The sequence below is a fragment of the Varanus komodoensis genome, unplaced genomic scaffold (genome assembly GCF_004798865.1).
Source record: "Varanus komodoensis strain SLA01 unplaced genomic scaffold, ASM479886v1 scaffold35, whole genome shotgun sequence".
Lineage (NCBI taxonomy): Eukaryota > Metazoa > Chordata > Lepidosauria > Squamata > Varanidae > Varanus > Varanus komodoensis.
This window is the reverse complement of record NW_025335856.1, coordinates 2,493,701-2,509,130: the sequence shown is the minus strand read 5'-3', so window position 1 is coordinate 2,509,130 and position 15,430 is coordinate 2,493,701. Positions and strand designations below refer to the sequence as shown.

The 15,430-nt window shown below is 39.9% G+C and overlaps 1 protein-coding gene across 2 annotated transcripts in view; it reads right to left on the bottom strand.

The window, feature by feature from the left end:
* PAX5 (paired box 5) overlaps positions 1–15,430 on the bottom strand; it is a 242,295-nt gene that overhangs the window by 134,028 nt on the left and 92,837 nt on the right. Inside the window, exon 7 of one of the 2 annotated variants that reach the window (XM_044439545.1) lies at positions 6,741–6,797. The exons of the other annotated variant lie outside the window; for it this stretch is intronic. Within the exon in view, the coding sequence (XP_044295480.1) occupies positions 6,741–6,797 (57 nt within the window). The remainder of the gene's footprint in view (positions 1–6,740; positions 6,798–15,430) is intronic. 2 annotated transcript variants of the gene reach the window in all.

The window sequence follows — 15,430 nt, the reverse complement described above, 5'->3', positions numbered from 1 at the left end:
CCCAAGTTCAGTGCCATATGCATTATACCAACACTGATTCTCAGTGCTTGGCAACAGATACCTTTGGCTTTCAAGCATTGCTACAATGATATTCAGTTGTATTCAATCTATCCTTCCTCTTAGTTGCAACTGCATTAAAACAATTATTAACTATTACAGTCTTAAGGCTGTGCATATGGTTTGGGGACTTCAGGATGCAAACTTGCTGAGATACTCTGTGGCTCCATTCCCTCTCTCTGCCCAGTCCTTTGTCTTGCATATCCACTGTCCTTGCTATCCTCTGCTATCTTTCCTAACTCATATCCTTCCTTGATTGTCTCTCCCCAGTTTCCTTCAATTTTTAGATTTTAGTTGTAAGCACTCTGGGGCAGGGACCTATCTCCTCATTTATTGTGTTGCTACATAAAATACTATGTGCATTGAGGGTGCATTGTTTATTCAGCACCACTGGTGATCATGAGAAACAGCATGCCTCCCAGTAGCATTGTCTACCAATATGCCCATGGTAACAGCTGAACAAAACATTCTCAAATGCTTTCCGTTACATGGGGATGAGAACAGAGTAGAAGCAAACATACATGCACAATAGAATCCTAATCTACAGCTTTCCTTTCTCAGTGAGCATTAATAGTGCAATCCTTTACATGTCTACTCAGAATTAACTCTTATTTAGTTCAGATGGGTTCAATCCCAGGTGAGTGAGTTAAGGACTGCAGCTTTAGACTGCAAAAGGGTTGTATCTTTTTATGTTATTCCATGAACAAATTTTAAAAAAGAAAACCTTATACACAAACAAAACTCCCCTGTCAAGGGAAAGGATTACTGGTTAGCTTTCTCTCTAAAATAAATTAAGGTGTTCTTTGCCCCTTAATGGAGTATTCACTGCCCACAATTCCTCTAAAAGCGGAGGAAAAATCTCTAATATCTATTTCTATTTCATGTGAACAGCTCTAACAAGTCTAAAAGCACATGCCTATGTTTACATATGTTTTCATTCAGTTATTTACTTATACAGTGCTCATCTGAATCTAAATGCCTAGATATTTTATACAGCATTTAATAAATTTACAGGTAAAAACAAAAACCATTTCTTTCCCTGAATCACCTTCTTTGTTTATCCTTATACAACTTCTACATGAAATTGCTCTTTTTAATCTTCAGTTCATGATTACTTTCCTATTTACACATGACTTGACAATTGTACTTTCACACTCTTGACATGTGTACGCAATGAATGGTAGAATAAGTCGTGGCCTTAGTAAAGCTGGAAAAATTGACAAGCTCCTAATGTAAGTTAATCAATTTCCATTGACTTCTCATAGATCAACTGACAATAGGTCTCTGCCGTAGCAATGAAAGTTATTTATAAAGTTCCAGGAAATAATTACCTTCAATGCCTAGAAAGTATAGCTCCTTTGAAGCCTGACCCAAATGAGGACTATCATATTTTGAAAGAAAATTGTTAAATCATCCTCTGCAGCATCCACTCATGATACTCAAGACTGTTGGGGAGGGCAGTGAGTGGAAGGTAAGTAAGAATTCTAAGGAATTCTAAAATTGAATTGTTTAGCATTCAATACTAATGTAAAAGCTGCATTTGTAAGCTAACCGAGTGTCACTCCACTGCATCTATTTTCTTTTTTGTTGTAGAATTGAGGTCTCAGGGCTACATGAAGAACTTTTCTGTTTTTCTGCTACATGACCCCTAGGTGGTACTGTGGCATAGCAGAGTACTGCAAATACACTAAGGAAATCATGCTTTCTTTTGCTTTTAAAATAAAATAGGCATTTTCCCTGATCAAAGGAAGGAAGGAAGGAAGGAAGGAAGGAAGGAAGGAAGGAAGGAAGGAAGGAATCAAAAGGTGCTGAAAGTACTGCTTAGACACAGAAATGAAATTGGAATGAAACATCATCTGAAGAATCCATTAAAGTAGGGAATGGTAAGCACAGGATAAATGCCTTATGCAGTATTGATGAGGGTGGTCAGGTCACATGATTTATGAAACTGCACCCAAAATTCCTGTATATAACATATGGAATAATCCCATGCTATCTACATTGGTTATCATATGTGGGGCTGTTTTTTTCTCCTGCCCTTGCAAATACTCAAAAAGCTGGTTCCTTCTGTATATGACCAATCAGTCTTGAATGGGGAGTCAGAGTTCACACTGGAATTCCCCACAATTACCATGCACCATGTGAATGCATGAATAGACCCTCACTTGACTAAGAAGATTGTCTAAAAACGTCCCGTAAAGTCACTCTACAACACCTTCATCTGCTTCCATACCACAGCATTAGCTGATAATCACAGTAGATGATGCACAGTGGACCACATCTTACCAAACAGTGGGGAGAAATGTTCCAAGGATAATGGAGGTTCCAGAATGTTACAGTAACCTTTGTGGGCTAGAAAATTTAAAAGACTTATGCAAAACTACCTAGGATCAGACTGATTCCAAAGCTGTCCAAAAGTTATTTGTATTTTCTATACTATGAGAGTGCATGTTGCACCCCAAAGTAGAAAATAACTTGTTAATTTTTCTGAGAGGTCCAGAATAGTAACAGTATTGATCTGTTTTTGGCTGATATCTGGATTCCTAAAAGCACATTCCAAATGACAACTCATAGTGCTAAGAATTAAAGAACAAACCATTTCCACTAGCATAAAACTAGTACCAAGCTGTTTATTGAGGCTGCTTTGGAACAAAACCTTGGATCATAAATACATAAAAGGTAGAGATCTGCATTGGACAAAGTTCACATACCAAATTGAAGCAGATCTTTTCCAAGGTATTCAGACTTTCTCCAAAGTGAAATATGTAAAGCAATCTAAAAGTGGACTGTCCCACAGTTTTAGACTCTCTAAAGCTTCAGAGAGGATGATGGCTGTCAAAACCCAAATGCATGCTTTCAGGGGATACTTGCTCACAACAGCAGCACAAACAGGGTCTGAAGATGTGCGTGGGGGCATAGTTCAGAACAGGAAAACAAAGCCTGCATTCCCCAAAATGGCCACCCCTACCTAAGCCCTGTTGCCAAAGTGTTCTTGGCAGAGGATAGGCTATCTCCCCCACCTGTCATTTTTGGAGGTGTATGTTTTATTTCCCTCCTTTAACAGCCGCCCCCATATACACCTTCAGAGCAGTTTCTGCTTGTGCAGGGGGGCCCTGAGCAAGAGTTTCCCTGAATATGTGTTTCAGGGCTCTGATACACACCTTTGCATTAATGGTGGCAGCAGGTTTGAAGTCATTCAGGCAGGAGACATCTGAAGCTTCAGAAAACTGGACCAAGGCCCTAGTTTGGGTCTGAATTGAACTGCACCCTCACTAAAGGAAACCAAAGTAAAGTGAACCCCCACCTAAAAGCTGGTTCTGGAATGATTTCTCCAACAGTACATAGCCCTCATAAGAACTGTTTTGCTGGATGCAACCAAGATCCACCCATTTCATCAATTTGTTGTCAACACTTTCCCTGGAACACTCAGAAGCATGTGTAGAAGTGATGTTCTTCCCTCTTGTGAGACAGTGCCATCTGACATTTAGCGTTACACTGCTCCTGTATACATTATTAGCTATCAACTCATAGTCATTGCTATTATGACTCAAATTCCTTGAATCATATAGACCCCTTTTAAAAGCCATCTAAGAGATCCTTCACATTCATGTTACCAAGCTATACAGAAGACACTTCTCCAAAGGGATGTCCTACATGGCAGAAACCACAAGTGGAAAAAGCAATGGAATTCCCTGCCAAATATTCCTAGGACTATGCTTGGCTTAGCTATTATTGTGCTCACTTACTGAATGCACATCCCAAATTGTGTAATGTGTTTGGAGAGACTGTTACCGCTTGGCACATGCCAATTCCTAGCTGGATTTGTACTATGTGGAATTTATCTTCTCATGCTATCTCTTGCTTCAACCCACAGGCCATCACCTCAGTTCCCTCTGTCATCAGTACATTTACCCCAGGCCCAACTAAGTTCTTCCTTTCAAGCCTCCCTGCCTGCTGCAATCCACAGGAAGTTCAGGCAACTTGGAAGGTTTACATACCAACCAGCAGCCCCTTTCTATTCCTTGACAATCAGAGGCTCAAACAGAGGTAGCAGAGTCTGCTTGCAGTGTCAACCTCCCTGCACACATGCTCAGCAGTCTCTGTCCCTTTCCCTGCGTGTATATGCAAAGAGCAGGAGTAAGAAAAAGGTATTTGTGACATCAGCAGTTGTTGCACCAATCTCTGTTCATGTCACTCCCTGACCTGTTTGCACCACTGCTGAAGTGTGTTCATTCCTAGGCATACAAGTTACTCTCTGCTAAGGATAAGGATTGGTGTAACAGCTCCTAATGACACAAAGGAGCATAGATAGATAGATCGATCAATCGATCGATCGAGATTGATGCCATACCACACCTCTCAAACACAATTCTGTTGTTCTCCCTCCTAATTGTTTAGACCGTATCTTCCTCAGTCTGCCCTAGTTGACCAGATCCACCCCACAATCTGTGCCATAGTTTTAGGTGAGGGCTGAGTCTTCACCACAAATTTTAAACATATATATCCTGTTTCAAAATCAGTTGAAACATAACAAAAGCTAATTAATTATAAACCTTTATTTTTCCTTTTATAACTTCAGCCACAATCCAGTGAAATGGTATGTACCTGGTATGAGTTGGTCCTTTCCCTTTTAGACTCAAGACAATCCTGTGAGGTACAATGCTTTATTGGAATTTATTTATTGCATTTATTATTTATTACAGATCAGTGTGAATTTTAAATAGCCTTCTACCAAAGTTGGGAGAGCAGCTTCTTCCCATGTAAAGAGCTGAATCCAAACAGGAACCTTCTGTTGAGTCCCTCCCTTTCAGTAAGGCTTCCAACTCCACCCCTGGGGTAGCTCTTGCTACTGGAGGGCAAGACAGCCAAAATATGGGAGAACCTCTAATTGGGCAGCTAATTTTCCTGATGCCTCCCTTACCGGGTCAAGGACTGGGTCTTACACCCCCCTCCCATCCTGAAAATTCTTCCACCCTTCCAAAGCAGGCCAACTCTTATGCTCAGCCTAGTTAACCAGGAAATTTCAAAGTCCTCACTCCACCTCATTTCTCCACCTCCTCCTCAGAATCAGACAAATCTATCTGAACAGTCTGTAATGAGCACAAGACGGACCCACTCTCTACAGTAATATAGGTAGAACAATCTCCAGCTAGATATATATTTCTTGCCATGTGTTGTTGAAGAGGCAAGCCACATCTTCAGCTGAAAAGTGACTTTCATTTTCAATAATGTAAATTGCATCCCTGGAATTAAAAACAAATATCTCCAGCTGCTCTCACTTATAGTTTGTTGTCTAGTAACTTATCATGTCCTCTTGATCTTAAAACATCTGACTTTGATAATTTGAAATTTCCTTAATTTTCCTTAGCATTTATCATTCAGAATGAGAGTCTTTCTATTTGACTTGTCAAATTATCCCATCTTAAAAAAAAAAATCTTGGACAATATTATTGTCAACCCTTTCTAGGAACAAAGCGCAATAGCCTATCTACACACTAGCTTGAATGCAGGAGGAGAACTTTTTGCAATTTGCACTTTCCAAATAAACTGCACAATGAAATTCAAGCAAGAAAGGTTGAGTAAATAGGTAAAATAAATAAATAAATAAACCACACATTAAAAGGGCATTGTGTGTAGTTACATGGACATGTAGAAGCAAAAAAGAAGCCAGCATTTACCATTATATGTACAGAGATGACAGAGAAAGAGACAGCATGAGCACTCAATCAAAGCCCCTTCGCTGTTAGTATACTCTTAAGGCAAGAGAGTAACATGTATTGCTAAGTGTTATCACATCACCAACAATATTCAAGTGTGGTGTAGTGGTTAAGAGCTCGGGACTAGGACTCAAGTGATCTGGGTTCTAGTCCGTGTCCAGACATGGGGCCAACTGGGTGACTTTGGGCCAGTCACCTCCCAGTTCAACCTACCTCACAGAGTTGCTCTTGTGGGCATATGACTGAGAACAGTAGGAAGAGAATGATGTAAGTCACTTTGAGTTCTTTGCAAGGAAAAGGTAGGATATACATCTAATAAATAAATAAAGTGATAAAGGTTTGAAACTTATGTAACTGTGTTCCATATAGCCAACCAAGTAGCAGTGATTGCTCTTTCTGGAGTGAGAGAACTGCTTTTTACTAAATGCAAAATACAATGGGTTAAGTGCTGGGTGAATACAATATTCCTGAGACAGATGCACGGCTTTATGAAAATATATGCAGACTGTGTACATACGATTGCATATAAACTGACAGTGCAGAATGAGCACTGGACAACCAATTGGAAATCTGATGAATCATCTGGCCAAATACAGCCTGCCAGCCATGTAGGGTGATCCACCACAGGCTCCATAAACTTCCTGTTTTGCTGCCTGCCTGAAAATTCAAAAACAGGAGACTGCCAGGTAACTGGCTGGCTACAAAACATCTCTGGTGGATTGTATTCAGCACAGTGGAGTAGAAGGTGTGGCAAAGCTGAGCTGCGGCTTTATTTGTGTCACTACCCTATCCAAAATGTTTGCTTTTCTACTTGCAATATGATACCAATGGGTTTCTGGTGAAGCTATGAGCAGGATTTGATTAATATGCGGGTACAGCCAGAGTACCTCATTTGTAATCGTGGAACCTGACTTGGATTCATACATGAAAAGTATGAGTCAGGTGTTCGGTATCCTAAGAAATTACCTGAAAAATGACTGCCTGGGGTTGCACCAAGTATTGTCTCATCAGCATGGAGCACCACTGCCATAGCATGAAGGAGAAAAAAAACAGAAATGTAAGGAGAATAGTATTTTCTTAAGGAGTGCAGTGAGAAATAATATATTTCTAATATCATATTATGGAGCACTCTCCTTTTGCGTAATTCCTGAACCCCCAACCTACTTAACAGCAGGAAAAGTATTACATGGTTGTCTGAAGTAAATAATGCAGTTATGGTACACATGCCTAGCCATCTAAACGTGCCCTCCCTTTGAGACAAATATCTCATTCTAAGAGCAGCAAGTTGCACAAACCATGTATTGTCCATCAGGCACACACCGCCGTTTGCCAGGAGCTGGATAACGAAGGTAGGCAGCAAAATCAAGCCCCTGATGGTCCAGCATACTTGGATGACAAGCTGTTTCCAGCTTGCTGGGTCACAATTTGTATAGGCCTGATGCCCACATTGCTGAAAACTCCAAATAGAACTCAATGTGATGGTGGTAATCTTATCAGTATATTTCTGAGGCTTTGAGGAAAGAGATGTAATTCAGGAGTAAAGCAGATGATTTGCATGCAGAGGCTTCTGGTCTGATCCTTGCTGTCTCTAGTGCTGTGAGGTTAAGGTTATCAGGACTTGAAAAGCAGGCTGAGAATTTTGAGGGCTGCTGCAATTCATGGGCAGCACTCCAGCTGTACTGAGCGCATCAGGGATCTGCAAGGGTTTAACACAGGCCATACATTCATAACGTACTGTCCTGGCGTGGCAACTTATAAATCAAATGCCAGCCATCAACCATACCTCTCAGATGCTTGATACCCGACATACTTCTGCCATCCCAGGGAGGTAGCAAAAACAGAGAGAATCTATCTCTTTCAAGGGGCATCATGCATACTTGGTAGGCTGCATATGGCTTGGTGGGTCGAAACGTATGCAGGACTGTTTAGATTCACAATGAACAGTAAGCATCTGCTTTTCTCCTGGAGTTTAGCCACTCCATTAAACAGGCTTACTTTGTACTGTGACATGGAAATAGGTATAGGGGTTTTTTTTCCTCTGTTTTACCATGGAGAAGATGTTCAAGACAGTCACTCCCACCAGCTCATAGGCTACGTTACTCCATGGTAAGTGCACATTTGGGGAAACTGCTTAGAAGTGTGTATTCTAAGAGATTTATTGCTCCCCACTTCCTAAACACATGGCTTTCCGAACCTCCTGCCAGCTTCTCTCTCTCTCTCTCTCTCTCTCTCTCTCTCTCTCTCTCTCTCTCTCACACACACACACACACACAGAGAGAGAGAGAGAGAGAGAGAGAGACAGACAGACAGACAGACACCACAAAATTCTAGAAATGGCATAATCTAATGTAATACTCTAGGGTGATAACAATGCATTTGCAGAATTTCCCAAGTTTAAAGCATCAAGTTGCCAAGACATGGAAAGAAAAGCAGAGGGGAATAAGTATCATACACAAAGCAATCTAAAAGCAAACAAAAAAGTAAACATATTTCTAACCTCTACACTGTGGAGCAGCATGAATGGAAGTTATCCATACCTAAAGCATCTTCTATCCAGTGCTAGAAGTAAACTGGAATTGGGGGCACTGAGTCTTTACATACACTCTTCAATCAGTCAGTACCATGGATGTCATGTTCCCTTCAAGAGATGATGTTTCCCACTCCTTCCCATACCCCATACTCTAATCCAGTTACTAACTGGGAATAATAATGACAGTGGCCCATCAAACAGGGTTGTTGTGAGGTGTGTGTGTGTGTGTGTGTGTGTGTGGGAGAGAGAGGACCACTTTGAACACTTCAGAGTAAACGAGAGAGAAAGCGAACATGTTTCTTGATATTCAATCCACTGAAATGTGCACTTAGGATACAGGCTGGCTTAAAAGGCATTAAGTGAACCCAATGTTTGTTATTTTTTGACCATCCAAAATACACACAAGGCATACCAATATACATAGGTATCTTCCCCTGATCCCTCCATTCCTACTAATCCCACATAATATTACGAATCATGTGTTCAGGCCATTGCGCAAAGCTCTGCTTGGTTTTCCAGTTCTACCAGAAGCTAGACTGGTGGCCACACGATTTCCTCGTGCTGGTTTCTGCCCTCATAGCAGACAGTTCCCTTACAGAGACCTGCTTGTCTTCTTCATTTCAGACTCCCAGAAAATCAGTTACTTCTCTTTTTCCTCACAAGTCCCTGGACCTATATGAAGAGTTTTTTGCTGCTGTCCTATTGTAGTGGCTGTTCTACATTTGCTTAGGCTTTTAATCATCATTGCTGTGGTTTTTAGTGGTCTTTAGCTGCTTTAAATTGCATTTTGTACATTATTGTGTCCCTCTTGTGGGCCATATGTCAGGACATGCAAACTATAAATTTTAAAATGAATATTAATCAATGAACTAAGTGTCTGGGTTTTTTAGGGAGGTTGCAACAATTGATTGTAATCAATTCAATTACAATCAGTTCCCAGATGTTCTGATCAATTAAAAAGGTGTGTCCAGCTAATGGAGCTGTAGATTTTTTTAAAAAAAAAGTCAATTATTTTTAATATAAATGCTTAGAAACCTATGAGTACTAGGTACCCCAAGAAGCATTCCCTCTTTTCTCTCACAAAGGAGATAATGACTCTCCTGAAACAATGCCTGCTGTGATACATGCATGCATCATCTTACAACAAAGAAAGTGTTCATTTTTTCCTCAAAACTATTGTTTTACTGATATAAAACCTTCGTAGTTCTAAATAAATAATTAAAACTCACGCAATTAGTATGATTTCTTGGCTCAAGTGGCCATGATACTTATTCTGGATTTTGTGCTACAGATGCTACATTTTGTTTGCTTGCATACAATTTTTACATGAACAAGAATGTGGTCACTGCTTCCCTCTCAGTTGTATGATAAAAGAGAAGATCATTTTTCCTCTAAACTGTAGGAGGATTTAAAGAAGATCAGATGAAGGAATAACAAAGGTCCCCTTCTGCAACCTTAAAATTGTTAAACAAAGGTGCAATCTTATACAAGTTTAGACATTTAAAACGTTTGCCAGGACATGCTGGGGGTTGTAGGCATTCTTACAGTTTAAGTTTGCATAATAATATGCCTTAAAGAAATTGTGGCATAGTCTAAGGGTGCAAATCCTATGCAAAGTTAGACATTACAAAACCTACAGCCAGAATGAGTCCTTGGAGGGAGGCTGGGCCTATTAGGACTTTTTTTTTAAACTGAACCTCCATTGAATTGCCCCCGAAGTATGGGTACATCTGGGCTTAGTTAGAATTCTGTATTTGGTCCAAAAAATTTATTTTGTGGTTGGGAAGTAACACCACCACTTTCACACAGTTAAGCTTCTTAAGCCTTACTTAACCAGTAGGTTAAACTTTTAATTTAAGCACTCTTAACACTGTACTGGATTAGGTCCCATATTCATATATTGCTCTAGACTACACTGTAATCCTGAATGAGCAAGCTAGTCCCCCAGCCTTGCCACACTGCCAATTCAGTGGACTAAATTATTTTATTTTATTTATAAATTTATTTAGTTTGTAATTTCTATATAAAGGTATTTGCAACCTGGAAAACATTGCCCTCATTTATACTGTTGGAGCTGTTGGAGTACTAGAGAGCTGTTGGACGTGCTGCTGATGGGCAAGATGATCTGTCCTACTGGAAACTTTTCAATCTGTCCTGGATGGGGTTGCACTCCCCGGCACTCTCTAACAAACTATGATTGCTGATTACCTCACAGGGTTCAGCATACAGACTTAGGTCTTTCCAGCTTTACCCCTGCTACACACACATATATAAAGGACCTGTACGTGACAGAATAATAAGGATTGGCTCAAACTTTTTGTCATGTTCTTCTGGTCAAATCTTATTGAGTTGAATGGGGATGCAGCAGGTAAATATCCTGGAAGAATGTCTTCAAGAACCTTTAGCACAAGGGTTATTCCTCTAAGGATGCATAAAACTTGTGCTAGATGTGGGAAAGAATGAAAAAGATGTAGAAGGGTGATGGCAGCTTACTGTTTATTAAAACATTTTTCCAGGAACTTACATCTACACAAAAAGATGTTGATTTTGGCCTTGGAGACATGGGTCAAATAATATTGTCAACAACATACAGTATAAGCCTTCATTTAAAACACTCCTCTGACCTTGAAGGCTGAGAAGAGTTAAGAGGTTAGATTCCCTACCAATGCATTCTCCATTGCTTATAAATTCACTTCACTTTTTATCCCAAGAAAGTAAAAATAGATGCTAGATTAGGGGCACTTCAACCATTGCTACAGATTCCCCACAGTGACTGACCCATTCAGACAGACAGGAAATATTAAATAGGATACCTGCTGTGTTGAATGGTTTACCCATCTGACCTTAGGCCAGCACCACAGAGGTAAATTAAACCAAAGTTTCTATTTTTTGTACACAGAATTCAGGACTCTGATATCCAGGCTGTAGATCTTTGACAAAATCACTAGATCGTGCCCACAGAAAAGAAATTATCCTGACTCCTATCATTTGCATGCCAATGTCATCAGTTCCAAGTTCCTACCCTCTCCTGTTTTGAATGTGGTCAAAATAATTTGTCATACACATTCATAACGAAAATTTGGTATTTTATCTTACCTATTTCTTTTCCTTCAATACTTCATAGGCTTGTTAAGAGGATGCATAGCATGAAGAACTGAATTGTAATCTGTGAACTGCATAGCATCAAACATTATCGAGCCAATTCAAACAGTTTAAACCACAATGAGTAGTTCTGATCACACAAACCTTATTAAAGGTATTAGTAACACTTTAAATGACTGGACTTAATGGGCTGATAGGCATGATTGAACAGCCCACCAAAAAGTCCACCATGGTGTATAACCCACCATCTGCTGTTGTGTTATGCATGGGTTATTTAAACACAACCTCCACTGTCCTGGTGCATGTGCCAAAGGAAGCTGTGGGCAGATGATGAATATTTGGATGGTTACTTGGGCTCACCATGTCTTCCACAAACCACAGTGGACTGTTAGATGATGCAAATTGAATCAGAGTTCTTTGTTCAGTCATCTGAATAGCTACCAACACTCTTCTCCTTCTGGGTTTTTCCCCACATAAAGCAAAAAGGGAAATGGTATTCTAGCCAAGGAAAGCATTTTTATGAAAATAATTTAAACCATAATTCTTATTTTCTATTGTTTGGCTAACATAGAAAGGGTTGGGTCCAAATTTAGGTGAGTGCAATAGGGCTGACAGAAATGGACTTCCCCACCTCTCCCTACAGCTCTTCTAAACCCATGAAAATGGGGTTGCAGGCCCTATTTAATAGAATAGGTTTGGGGTGTGGCTAACTGGATGAGAAAGGGGGTTCCCCCAAACAAGGCAGGATTCCCCTACCTGAGAGTAACCTATTCAATTTAATGGAGGTTATTTCTGAATAGACATGGATAAGACTGTACTGTAAGTGTATTTTCCCTCAAAATATGTTATTAGAAGCCTATTTCAATGACAGGAACAACACTGGGACTTTCAGGAAAGTTTTAACATAGTAGGTAGCAAAATACCAGGCTACACATTAGTCAGGAAGATGCAGATCAGAGAAGCCCATACCAGAATTGATAGAACATCAGAATCAAATGCCTCAAAGAACCCTACCTAACACTAGATCAATGCACCTCAAAAACGTGATTCAAGATGTACTGCGTGATATTCCTTTCTTCCCATTCTCAACCTTCCATTGTTTCATGTTCTGCTAGGAAATCTCTTCATGAGAATATTTAATAGGACAATCAAAGTATTTCCTAAACCAAGAAATTAAAATGTTTAGAACTTCTCGGTCTATATACCATTAGGCCTATGTTACATTTGGTATTAGAATTATCCAAATCTTTATTACATCATGGGCAATATCATGTTGCCCAAACACATTGGAAAGATGTAGAATTATATTAGCAACCAGGTTTTCTACAAAAGCTCTGCTGACAGGCCACAAAGACGGGAGTGGGGGGGGGGATTGTAACATTTGACATGGTTCGCAGATTTTAATCCAAAGCAGCTCTAATTAATCTCCCCAGCTTTGCAGAAACCCTGTGCCATGTACAGCTGTATGGGCATTGGTGCTCTTCTGTCTTAAATTTTATAGGAATTGAAATTTCATTACCACAGCCTCCTCCTTGACTCCCCCAGATCTGAACTGGCAAGGATCTGATGGACCATTTATCAAAAACGAGACCTCCCCTCTCCCCTGTCCTCATCTATCTATCATTTACATTACATTTTCAATTCCACCTTGCACTATCAATGGCACTAATTTTTCTTTGGGGTAAATCCTATTTACACAGCCAATTATGGCACTATTCCAAATCCCCTTTGTTTTACATAACATTTGTCAATTGACTTTTTAAAACAGCGGGAGTACCACATCAAAGTTGAAATAATCTCTTGTTGTTTATGATGTTGGTGGTGGTGTTATCCTTTGTTTGAAATAGTTCTAAATCACCATTTAATAAAAGATTTAAAAAAAAATAGCAGCTGTATTTCATTTTTACCCAAATCCAATTAGAATCATGGCACTCCCTGGAGATCTTCCTTAAAAGAGTGGGAATTATTTAGTGCACCCTGCCATGAGCACATTTATTCTGATACTTCAGAATAACTGACCTGTTTTTGACCTAAACCTTCTTATTATTTACATGCTGGAAGCTATATATGCTGCATTTCCTACTAAAATCAGCAAATACATTACAGTCACTCAGAATCTTATGTAAAGGGACCCCCAAATCCAATCTAAATGCCTAGAATTTACCTGTTGTTTTTCTTTTATACATATAAATAGCTGCATTTCCATTCTCTCTTTGTTTCTCATTTTCATTTTCTCCTAATATCTGCATGTAAATGTCTGAAAATAGCATCTGTAATTGAGGATTATGAAGTATAGCCAGCTCCTGACAGGCTGCTAAGGAAGATGGATTATCCTCATTTTTCTGTAAATTTTGTCAATTTTGGAATTCATAAGCTATCAACACTGATCAAAATGTGACCGCACAGCTGTGTCAAAAAAGAAAGGAGCAATGACGACGTAGCTCCCTTGTTCACTGAGAAGATTGGTTCTCTAGTCCATCCCCCAATCCCCCCACCCTCTTCCCCCAGCCCACTCCTGGAGAGCAGAGAAGGGGAGAGAGAAAGAGAGAGAGAGAGAGAGAGAGAGAGAACGAAAACACTGCATGCAGGCCATCACTAGTTACTGGCATTTTCAACCACAGCCCCCCCCACCCATTCCAGTCCACCCCCCCCAAATATTTAGATAAACAAATTGAACGTACACAAATTCTCTAGTGCACTGATTCAAATCACAAAGTATAATTTATTGCATGTTCTCCCTTCTTTATTTATCCCTAAGTAGTGAACACGATTTCCATTCAGGAGGTTTGTTATGTTCCACTCCTACCAGACAATCACAGCACACTTGAAGCAATTGTTTAGCCTCTTCCTCTCAATTTTCCCATTACTGGGAGTAAGTACTGTTGGGACTCTTTAATAGCCTGACTGCAGCCCATATCAATAACAGATGAGGTTTAATCGTCCAACACAAAAATTATTTAGGCTTAGTAAGGACATTCAATGTCATTTGCATAATGGCATTTCTATCCTGTGCACCTAACCCATCGTGCATAAACAAGACCGTGGGACCATAAATAATAATAAATCATGACGTCCACACTCCTCTTGCCATAATAGGAGCCACTCTTTGTAGAAATTATTTCGGCAGAAAATGGGCACTGTAATTTTAAAGACATGTGACAAGCCACGGATCTGTAAATCACCCTCCCCCCCTCTTATATACACATACACATAAACCCCCATAGGTTTCTAAAGTGAGCATAAAAACACATTAAATAATAGAAAATTATGAACACTTGTGGCCAAAACAATAGCTATTTTCTTAACATTTATTTAATTTTTTTCATGGTATTCCAAAACAGAATGAAGTGAAATATGAAGGACATATTACTCCTCATATTTAGTGCACAACCCTATGTATAAGTTCTGGAGTTTAAAAAAACGGAGGAGGGAGGAAGCAGGACTAGGTCACTGCAGTCACCAAGAAGAGGTTAGGAACTTGCACGTTTTCAGCAAAAACTTCCAACCTTCCAACCACCACCACCCCCAATAGTAAGAACCTCCTGGTGCGTATGCGTACTTGAAAGATGTGGTGGCTATTCAGGGGATAGTACATTCAAAAGAGTAGGAAAATGGAATGCTGGGGAAATGGCTTGGTCCCAGAGCACAAGCAAGAAATGAAGAAAAATATTGGCTGAGTCACAACACATTAGCACCACAGACCCATAGTGGGGCAAAAGAGCAGAGCAATCAAAAAGTAAATGAAACAAGTTTTCTGCCCAGCCTTAAAACATACCATATGGGGAAAAAGAGGTCCACTCAGCAAACCTCAGGAACCACAGTCAGCAACTGTTAGGATATTAACCAATACCTTTCAAGCCGGTGGTGATTTTTAAAAAGCTCAAACAAGAAACTTAATGAGAAAAACAGAACTGCATATGACCACATTTCTCAATATGCAGAGAGGGGTAAGTAAAGCTGACAATACATTTTGGGTTGCATCCCAAGAAGGGCACTGAAGGCAGGGAACAACACTCTGGGCAGG